We start from the raw sequence: 11,176 nt of genomic DNA, 5'->3' as shown, positions 1-11,176 counted from the left end.
CTTTTTTTCAGATTGTTATCTCATGTTTTGTTCTCCAGGATGGTATAACATGGGGAGAGTTGTAACACCACCATTTCTACCACTTTGGGACAAGATAGGAGTCATGTGATCATTTCAGTATTTACCCACTTTACTTCCTCCCTGACACTGTAGTTGTCAAGTCTGGAAACCAACACATTCTGAATTTATAGAGAAAAACTGATTTTGAGGTGAGAAAGTAAATATTTTTGACCAAGACTATTTTGTCTAGTATCTAAACTATTGCAGATAAAATAGTTTGACTTATATTATATTAAAATGTAGTTTCTTAGGCAACATGTGATACAGTCTTCGTTACTAGGTTGTACTATAGTATTGTATGTATTTAACATCAACTCACGAGGTCTGTGATATACTTGTAGGGGATTGAATTGGTGCCATTTGTAGTGAAAAAATGAGGGTACTTTGTATACAAATTTGAGAACTCTAGCTATAAAATTCAGTGAGTTGTAGTTACAGAAGCAAAAAGTGTTACAAAAAGTGTTTTTCAAAGAAGAAATATTAGATGGGAGAAAATTATACTATAGGCTAGGCCTATATTTCAATGCTTTTGGGTTCTCTCGCAAAACTTTTACATTCCCATGAGAAACAAAAGCATCTTGCAGAGTTTTACAATGCATTTATGACCTGTTGGGATCTATATGTTTTGGTTATTGCCAATGGTCGGACAGAAACCTCTTAGGTTTCATTAAAATATGAAGGACATGAGAGTGTTAATGGTGACATAATTGTTGGGTGAACTATCCCTTTAAATACTGTGGCTTAATTTGATTATTTATTCTATGTATTAGCTGTGAGAAGAAAAAAAAAATATCAAAATAATTTTGTTTTGGTCCCAAGGGAATTTCACAGAAAACTGAAAATGTTGAAGAGTAGCTATTGTATCTAAAATGTAGGCTAATCATTCAATTTAACTACTTTTTCAATATACAGTATCAATATCATATTTGAGAGCGTACAGATAGCATGTAAGTTAATGTGAAAGATGTGTCTGAAGCTCAAAATGCCTAATTGTCTATAGCCTGATAGCCAGATACTATTTTGTCATATTTGATACCCTAGACACATCGTCATCAAAAAAAAAAAAAAGACACATCGTCATCGATGTTATATTCCGTGGTGTTTACAAAATGTATAATATGCACACATCTAAGATTCACTCCCTCCTCCCTTAATACATTACTGGATGGTTCTCACAAACATTTGCTTTCGTTTTCGCTCAAACACCAGTTGATACAGGTTGAAGATCTACAGCCCAGTTTCACACAGCTGACGCTTTTCGGTAATTAGACGGTAGGCTACCAGATTTAAACACCATTTTGTTCTTCTTATTGTTTAATTATTGTGGCACTACTTTGCCGACAATGACCTTAGCCTACGTATAATCTAGAACTAATATTCTCGAGTTGTTAATAATATATTGATCTCCACTTTGATCATCGACGGCCATTATGTGTGTCTGCAGTCCAGATAATGATTAAGGCGAAGGATCAAATTTAAACAAAATGTTTGAACGTGTTTTTTCCACAGCTCTGAAACAAAAATGAAATTAAATGTAGCCTACTTCGCTATCGATATTGACAAAAATGCAAGCTATAGTGTTAATTATCGAGTGGCTATAACTTTCTGTTTGGCGCTTACTAAGTTTAAATATGTCCTGCACTTCCTTAGATTTTTTTTTTTTACCAATATCTGCAAGTTCTTTGAAGCGTTTTTAATTGTATTTATTCGTTTTATTTCTAAATAAAAACTCTTTTCTATTATTTACTCAAGGCTAAAGTATTCATTGGAGATTCTCTCGCACTGTGATATCAATGGAACAGGCAGTTGAACCAATGGACATTGACGTGAGTCATTATAATATTTATTTATTAATTACACACCCACAGGTTTTCATGTATACTGTACAAACTGTATATTCTCTCCCCTTACACTAACTAACTCTAACCCAAAGCTATCCTTCACTCAAAACGTTCTGCATTTTTTAAATAAAAAACAACATTTAATATGATTTATAAGCTGTTTTCCTCATGGGGACCATACAATATACCCATAACAGGGAAAACTTGAACCACACACACACACACACGGGTCAGTGACGTTTTATAGAATTTCAAAACAGTAAAAAAATAAAAATGAAAGGACAAATTAAATATAGCATTTTTTGTGTACATCTATGTGTATATTTTTTGTTTTTATTAGTGCCCTTTATAAAAAATAACAATATATGACATTTTAATGTGTTTCTTTGTATACAGTCCTTGAAAATGTCATACGGTAAAACGAAGTGATTTTTAGGAATAAATTAAATTTGATATTCATGACACATTTAAAAACAACCATGAATGTAATAGTTGATCTTATATAACAAGTTGCAAAATATAACCACCTACACCACAAATACTAGATATTTTGTTTTTAACAACCACAGTATGTCATCTATAGACATTTGTTCTATTTTTTTTTTTTTGCAAGAAATTAGTCAAAAATGCCTTGAAGTTATATATATATGTATATCATACTAGCTCTCCTCCATTATTTTCATGGATGGTTGTTCCATTTCGTAGGGGAATAGTTCAATCCCTTGGCCCTTCTAACTCTGTTTTAAGAGCCAAGGGCTACACTCGAAAACAAGGGTTAGGGTCAAGGGGTAATTTTGGATTGAGCCTAAAGAGTAAAACTTGAGTCTTTGATTTTCTGTGGGGCATTATCCAACCAGAGTCTCTATATTTATGTATGATTAAATGCCAAAGCATAATGTATCAAATAATATCAAATGCTTATCATAAACCTTTTCAAACAACCATTTTACAGATAAATACTATTTTCAAAAAATATTATTCATAGCTAATTACACCCTTCACACCAGTTTGGAGTTCTTATAACTCAGCAGGTCAATCTTTCAGTTTTTTCGAGCTGGTGATGGGCTGTCGTCTCTGATCTTTCTTTTTGCAGACATCTGTCAAAATCACGAATACAAATTACAAATAACAAAGCTCATATAATACAAACAATATAAAATATGAAAACATTCAGTCCTAATAGCACTTATACACTTCTAACTAAAATAACTTTACATAAACATTACTCAGGTTGGCACTAAGTTGTTTTCTCACATAGAAAATCTGAATCTGCATTCATAACTATATTTTCGCATCGACAGGACATTTATACAGCTGGTGATGAAAGGCCACAGCCTTCAGCACCATTGGATGTTGCTAAATTTATAATGAAAGTGGACTGGAGGAAACCATTTCCAGAGAGATGGAAGGCAAAATTACAGAAAGCCCTTCAGAGCTGCTTCCTCAAAACAGAAGGAAAACCTGATGTCGTCAGCCTTAAACTCATGGAGCATCAGTCCTGTGCCGAGGTGCAGATAACACCATCAACAGGTGATATATATGATAATTCACTTGTATAACATTTCAGCTTAAATTTTGTGAATGCTAGTTTCTGAATTAACTAAAATACATACAGTATATTTTGCCGTATACACAAGGGCACATACCAGTGTTGGTGGTAACATTACACTTATTACATTTTTAGAAGTAATGAGTAAGTACTAAAGTCAAGTGTTACTGTTTAAAGTTACAATTGACAACAATTTTTAGTCTGATCCAGTAAGATTTAAATTGCTTTAATCAATATCAAATGATTGAACAGCTGATGATGTGTTTAAAAAGTGAGATGGCATTTGATTAATAGGCCAAGGCTAGCATGAATTACAAGCAAAGAAAATTGAGCTCATTTAAATTACTTTCTATTGAGCTTTCTGGCAGTGGCAGTGGCTATACAAACTAGAAGTTTGGTGGTTCAATCCCCGATTGACTGAGTGTCAAGGTTTCTATGAGCAAGACACCTAACCCCAGTTGCTCCTGACGAGCTGGATGGTGTCGTGCATGGCTGACACCGCCATTGTGTATGAGTGAGTTGAGTGAATGGGTGAATGTGAGGTAAAATGTAAAGCGCTTTGGTGGCCATTGGGTCTGTGAAAGTGCTATATAAGTGCATTTACCATTTACCAATGGGGGTAGTGTTGCAAATGGATGTTGTGTGGTTAGAGTGAGGAGACAATGACACACAAAGTTTGGTGTCAATATGGCAAATTGTTGCAGAATCAGCTTAGCATCATGCCCTCATATTTGTTGATGCGTTATTCAAGAATGGTTTGGTCTATCAAAAAGCTAAAAACATCTTGCCGGCATGGTCTGAAAATAATCAGAGCTGATTTGGGTGAAAAAAGAGTCTAGGAGGAGTTTGAATATGTAGTTTTCAGGAAACCTGATGACACTAATGGCATAATTGGAATAATTTCTCTTAGTATGACTCAAGCAAGTTTCATTAAAACAGGTGAAACTTATTAGAGACTCCAAAATTGCAGTGGTTGATGTTCACTTTGTCCTTTATTTGTGTGTTAAAATTCACAACTTTCCCGCAAGCTGTTCAGTGGGCTGCCATAGACTCAATAGTGGAAGAAGCCAAAGAAGAAGGAATAATAATAAGAAGAGGAACACTAATGGATAAAAAAGGTTCCTACACACCTTCTGTGTTTGGCCACTAATGAGGGATTGACTGAAGCTGCTTTACACATTTGTGTTCAGATTCTTGATCCTGAACGACATCTTAAGTGTCAGAGATGGGCTTACTGTAATAAGATGGCAATGCCAGAAGACTGTAAAACCCCAGACATTTTCCCAATGGAGATCATCTGTCAATGATCTTAATCAACCACATTCATAAGATGCTCAATTAAACACACATCTCCTATGGCTCAATCTGCCACTACTTATTTTGATTATTTTTAAGTGATTGTTGTACTAGTCATCATTGAAAGCATATCAATACTGTTCCCTCTTTCACACACAGATCTGTTAGAGTGTTAGAATCCAGTGAAATCACTTATTACTGATCATCAACTGACTGATTTAATTTAGTGGACTTTTACATTTTAAATAAATTCCACATGGGTTTAAACTGCATAACAATATTTTATTCATTAAAATTACTTTGACAAATTATTGGTGATATTTCTTAATGTTTAATTAAATGTACTCTTTTTTTGTGCAGCTCTAGAAGTGTTAAAAAGGCTCAAACATATATCTTTGAGGTTTAAAGATTATAAGGATGGTACATTTAAGGAAGTCACTGCATGGATTGGTCTGGATGAAGCACATTTTGTAAAGGACAATGGAGCACCTTCAACAAAGGTATCATATTTACTTTGGGTATAATCATGTTTTTTTTGTTGCTATTTCTAAATAGTATACTAGCAACTAAACTATTTCTGTTCTGACTCTTAGTCGTTACACTGTAAATATATTATCAAGATTTGTTATCACAACATATTTTCTTTTGTCAAATCAACTTTATAATAATTTATTTAGTTGAGATAACTTATTATTTTGAGTTTCTGATGATTAAATTAATCTCCTTCATTGTGTTAACTCACTTTTTCCAGTTCAATCAACTTAAAAATTTTAAGGCAACCCAGGTTACTTACTTTTTTAAGTTAAACCAACAATATTTTTTTACAGTGTAGTAATCAAAACATTTTTTCTTTTGTCAAATCAACTTAAATAATTTATTTAGTTCAGATAACATATAATTTTGAGTTTCTGATGATTAAATCATTCTCCTTCATTGTATTAACTTACTTTTTTCAGTTCAATGAACTTAAAAAAGTAAGTAACCTGGATGCCTTAAAATTTTAAGTTAAACCATCAATATTTTTTTACAGTGTAGTAGAGTAGTAGTAGGAATAATACTAATATGATTATAATTAAATTACACTATAATTTGTAGCAATAGTTTGGTGTTATAATAATTAAAATATTTCCATTTTACTTCAGTCAAATCTCATCATATGTTTTTAGGTGATCGGTTCTATGCCTGTGACTGCAGGATCAGAATACACAAATGATGTTGAGGACGTGTCTACATCTAATAGAGCTTCAAATAAAGCTAAGTCCAGTAAAACTGCAATAACGACCCCTGATACACCAGCTCTTCAGGCTGTGCCCCTCTATCAGTTCTGGTACATGCATCACGCTTACAGAAAGGAGATGGAGCAAATTGAGAAACAGTATGGAGTCTCTATTCGTGCAGAAGTGTCAGTCTCAATCAAACCCACCAAGAGCCCAAGCCCTGATTCTGTGTCTAAAGCCACTGATGACTTTTACAAACTTGTTCAGGGATGTGTTGGTAGTTTTAGTCATGCTGCCATTAATCATAATCACATGGATTCAGATCTTGTAAAGCAGGCCCTTCGTCACATCCAGTCAGAGGAGGCAAAGATGATGTTCACCATGTCTGCCAGTGACTGCCTGTTCTTTGGACCGAAGAAACTTACAGACGTGATTAAAAGAGAGTTTAAAGGAACAAGAGTGGAAAGCCAATTCAACGAAAAGTCAAGCCAAATGAATAAAGACTTTTCTCCACAAAGCAGGAGAAACATGGACACAAAGGATCTACCAACTCATCTAGAGATGGACAAGGTTCATTGGGATCTGATGAAACTTTCCTATAAGGAGCAATTATCACAGCTTGAAATAAAGTACAGAGTATCATTTAATAAAGAAAAACAGCAGAAAAATTCAACCATTAAAGTTCAAGCTCGATCCAAAGGAGTTCAACATATTAATCTTGAAGGTCATGCCATCAGAGCTTTAACACAACTCTACCAGAAACTTGCATCCGCCGCTGTCACCTGCGAACCCCAAAACCCTAGAGACGCAACTCTTGTGGCATCAGCAGTAGAGAAACTACAGCAGGAGCTTCATTGTGTTGTTGCAGAAGATGCATCGAGTGGCTGGAGGCTCGTTGGACTGCCAGAACATCTCGGTCCTGCCATTGCTGAAATCGAGAAGATGCTTCAGAAGAGTGTGTTTGATGACAAGAAGAAGAAATCGATTGGTTACTCAGGGAACGTTCCTCATGCAAGAGGAATCCAATGGAATCAGACGCCTGATTACGGACCAGGAGCCGTGGGAGGATCAGTACGGGAAGAGGGAGTGAATTTTAAAGGGTGGAGTGAAGCTGATAAGGGTGTCATTGATAAGCTAAAAAAAAATTCTAGAAATGACTGTAAAGATGCTCCTGCTGAAGAGGAGACGTGCTCTATTTGCATGGACAGCTTCACAGACAAGAAAAAACTGAAATGTGGGCATGAATTCTGTCAGGATTGTATTCGCTTGTCAGTGGAGAGTATGGGATCCATCTGTCCTGTGTGTAAGGAAGTCTTTGGGATATTGGAGGGAAACCAACCAGATGGAACAATGCGTGTAACAAACAGCAGAACGAGTCTTCCTGGAAATCCATGTTGTGGCACTATTGAAATCAACTATGACATACCCAGTGGGATTCAAACGGTAAGAACGTGTAAAACTGAACTGTGATCAAAAATGTAAATCAAAGCACTGGGCTAAAGGTCTACAGGCTGTGCGCTCCTAATAAACATCTCCTGGGCACATGGGCTTAATAACACAAGCGCAAGTTCTGTTCCTGAAGGACCGCTGTCCTGTAGAGTTTAACTCCAACCCTAGAATTAAACACCTGGACCAGCTAATCAAGGTCTTCAGGATTACTAGAAAGTCCCAGGCAAGTGTGTTAGAGCAGATTTGAGTTACACTCTGCAGGACAGCGGCCCTCCAGATGCCCCTGCTGTAAAAACAAACACAATAAAAAGAAATCTGTGATCTCCTTGTAGATCATATTCTATTTTTACATTGATTTGTTTTATGTCATTGTACAGTAATACATCTTTTTAAATAATTTTTAGAAGAAGCATCCAAACCCAGGAAAACCTTTTTATGGGGCAAATCTTCATGCGTACTTGCCAGACAATCATAAAGGAAGAGAAGTGCTCAAACTGCTGCAGAGGGCTTTTAGTCAGAAACTGATCTTTACCGTCGAGAGATCTACAACTACGGGTGCAGATCATGTGGTCATCTGTAATGATATTCATCATAAGACTGAAACATACGCTGTGCTTGAAAGGTATGAGTTCATTTAAAGTGTGCTTTCAATTGTCCATCATGTCCAGCAAAACCACTAATGAAATATTTCAGCCCGTTCTCATCCTTTAACGTCACATAGAACGCTATATGCAAAAACGGCGCTATACTACGCACATGGCACCCTTTATCGTTAATATAACACGCGAACCCAAGACGTCATAAATCCTTTAGGGTGAATATGACACACACACCCTACCCCACACCTAAACTTAGCCCTCACAGCGCGTGTTATATTAACGATAACGGGTGCCATGTGCGTAGTATAGCGCCGTATAGCGTTCTATATGACGTTAAAGGATGAGAATGCGTTGAATATTTCATATTATTTTGGGTTTCGTGTCAAATATTTTTTTTTCTATACACAGGAATGGCTATCCAGATCCTGACTACCTAAAGAGAGTGAAAAAGGAGTTAAAGGCCAAAGGCATTAAATGAGGATTTTATATAGTCTGCAAAAATGCAATTTCTCTGCTCTGAAGCTTTATGTTTATAGCTGAAATATAGTATAAGACCAAATTACAATACTTTTTTTCTTAAGCTGCTCTTTCAAATTCAAGCCACGGTGGTGGGGCGGCAGTGGCTCAGTGGTTCATGTGGGTTGTCTACGAACCGAAAGGTTGGTGGTTCAATCCTCGGTTCCACCTGACCAAGTGTCGAGGTGTCCATGAGCAAGACACCCAACCCCAGCTGCTCCCGACGAGCTGGATGGCGCCTTGCATGGCTGACACCGCCGTCGGTGTATGAATGAGTGTATGAATAGGTGAATGTGAGGCAAATGTAAAGCGCTTTGGTGGCCATTAGGTCTATGAAGGCGTTATATAAATGCAGTCCATTTACCATTTTACCATTTACCATCTAAATAAGATTTTGAAAAAGAATAGAGCAAAATACACAGCAATACTGCAGGAGAACCTTACTTTGCTAAAAGAATCTGAAGTTGGGGGATTGATGTAAAGAACTAATGTCTTAAACTTGATGTGAGCTGCAACGGGAAGCCAGTGCAGAGAGATAAACAGTGGTGTGACAGGCGCTCTTTTGGGTTCGCCGAAGACAAGTAGAGACTGAATCATTTTGATTGCACATGTTGGAAGTCCAGTCAGAAGGGCAATGCAATAGTCCAGACTAGAAATGACAAGGACCTGGACAAGAAGTTGTGTTGCGTGTTCAGTTAGTAAGGGCTGGATCTTCCTGATGTTGTACAGTGGCCTGCATGATTGTGCCGTTGTAGCAATTTGGTCTTTGAAGGTTGGCTGGGCATCAAATATTTCTCCAAATTCCAAAAGTCTAAACTGGATGGGATTATTGTTGCTGAATCTGGCTCATTATGTGGATTATGTGCTGTGGCTTTATGGCTCTCCCTACACCGTCAGTGAGGTGGATGAGGAATAGGGTGCCATTCGGGCACAGCCCCATATCATACCGAGGAAACTTAGTTTGCCGACGCACAAAATCTGCCAGATGGCCGACCGTCGGCTTGGTGTGTTCCGGGCTTTAGAGACAGTCTTCCAGCATGTCCGGAGCTGGAGCCTGTAGCCATGTCGACTTTGAGGAGCAGTTAATAGATTTGAATGCTGAGCCAGTTCCCACCATAGTTTCCACCCTAGAACCTCTTCATCATCTGCCGCCCAATCCGGCTGGATTGATGTCCCAGTCCTGTCCAAATTCCTTCCTCTCCCTGTGTTTCTGTCCAGCCTTCAAGCTCCTTAATCCCAGCCACATAGGCTGTCCCAAGTTTCTTCATCCCGACCTAAATGTCAGCAAAAGATATCCTTAGTTACGTCTAGCTCCTTGGCTCATCCCCTTCTGCTGGTTCCATCCAGATCTCCGGCTCCACCTCAGGCTTTCCGGTCCTCCTAGGGCCTTAGAGTACAGACCACCTTGGCCTGTTGACCCTTTCCCGTCTCCTTTGGCTCCACAGTGGTTCGTCATACTTCGGACTCTGCCGGGCTCCGTCGTCCCTTTGGAACCGTCTTGTTCAGGTGTCACACAACGGACTTCCAGGCCTCCGGCTGCGTCTCTGCTCACGCTCCCTGGACTGATCACCTGCATGTTTTCAATCAGCACTTCAATCAAGTACTGCTTAAAGAGGAATCAAATGGAGTCAGATGAAAGAAAAGAGCCCATGAGGAGAAAAAATGTTCAAGAACAACAACAAAAATAAAAAATCTCAAATCACCTTAGATATGGGCTTAACACTTAGTCAGTGATTTATTTGTAATGATCTATGACTTCTGATTGTTGGTTTACAGATTTTTTGTGAACTGTGTATTTATCCTTGACTTGAGTTTAGAACAGAAATCACCACTATGCCTCAACAAGAATAGATGATATTCAGGTAACCTAAAAGGCTGAAAAATGTGATTAATGCAGTGCAAATAAAGAAGTTATACATGTTTTTTTATATATAATGTATTATTTCCTGCTATTCTTTCTCCTTTCTCATTTTTGGAAGTTACTTAAATAAAGGAAAGGTAACAAAAGTGTTTTGTCAACTAATTTTAGTTTTGAGACATTAAAATAAATGTCAATGATGGAAATGTTCTTGAAGTTGAAGTTGAAGATGGAAATGTTGCGACGGAAGTGAATCAATCAAAACCAACTTTAACTGAAACATAACTTTATTCTAGAGCTGCCAAAACAAACTGTTACTTTAATTTCCTATTATCACTGTAAAGCTGCTTTGGAACAATCTACATTGTTAAAAGCGCTATATAAATGAAGATGACTTGACTGTATTTAGACAAATTTCCCTTTGGCACAATAAAGTACACCTTAACCTTAACCTTAAGCCTTAGTGTCTTATCCTGCATTGTGGGGAAATAACTCGGCCCCAAAGGTTATTCAAAGAAAATATGTTGTTCCAGCAGGATTGATTACATGTAATTTCTCTGATTCTACTCATATTGCTTTGATATATGATTTTAGAGCAGCTCTTAATCTGCTGGATTATATTTTGAACTGGCTCAAATGCTTTTTTTATAACTAGTGTATGTTAGAGGCTGAGTAACACTAATCAATCAGCTAGCCTAATAAAACAACTAATAAAATATCACATTACGAGAATCACACTGTTAATCATACAATTAGAAGATAAAAACTTAATTGCATCTCTAAATAATATA

The 11,176-nt window shown here is 37.1% G+C and overlaps 1 protein-coding gene across 3 annotated transcripts; it reads left to right on the top strand.

Moving 5' to 3' along the window:
- Nucleotides 1-1,175: 1,175 nt before the first annotated feature.
- Nucleotides 1,176-10,439, top strand: LOC120473413 (E3 ubiquitin-protein ligase DTX3L). 3 transcript variants are annotated; one of them, XM_089125376.1, is made up of 7 exons: nucleotides 1,176-1,332; nucleotides 1,813-1,886; nucleotides 3,203-3,431; nucleotides 5,107-5,246; nucleotides 5,913-7,406; nucleotides 7,817-8,034; nucleotides 8,420-10,439. In XM_089125376.1, exons 2-7 carry the CDS (start codon nucleotides 1,854-1,856, stop codon nucleotides 8,487-8,489), a joined length of 2,184 nt encoding a protein of 727 aa, XP_088981502.1. In that variant the 5' UTR covers nucleotides 1,176-1,332; nucleotides 1,813-1,853; the 3' UTR covers nucleotides 8,490-10,439. The 3 variants fall into 3 exon arrangements, with proteins under 3 accessions (XP_088981502.1, XP_088981503.1, XP_088981504.1); XM_089125377.1 differs by having other exon boundaries at nucleotides 1,224-1,321; XM_089125378.1 differs by lacking the exons at nucleotides 1,176-1,332; nucleotides 1,813-1,886; nucleotides 3,203-3,431 and adding an exon at nucleotides 4,462-4,568.
- The last annotated feature ends 737 nt before the right edge of the window (nucleotides 10,440-11,176 follow it).

Source organism: Pimephales promelas, chromosome 21, assembly GCF_988280905.1.
Source record: "Pimephales promelas chromosome 21, fPimPro1.hap1.1, whole genome shotgun sequence".
Lineage (NCBI taxonomy): Eukaryota > Metazoa > Chordata > Actinopteri > Cypriniformes > Leuciscidae > Pimephales > Pimephales promelas.
The sequence above is the reverse complement of the archived record's forward strand: the minus strand, read 5'-3'. Positions and strand labels throughout refer to the sequence as shown.

Bases quoted from the DNA above. Each gene is read 5' to 3' on its own strand.
- LOC120473413 (XM_089125376.1), top strand. From the start codon at position 1,854: ATGGAACAGGCAGTTGAACCAATGGACATTGAC. The intron at 5,247-5,912 runs GTATCATATTTA...ATATGTTTTTAG, and splicing joins ATGGAGCACCTTCAACAAAG to GTGATCGGTTCTATGCCTGT. The intron at 7,407-7,816 runs GTAAGAACGTGT...AATAATTTTTAG, and splicing joins TACCCAGTGGGATTCAAACG to AAGAAGCATCCAAACCCAGG.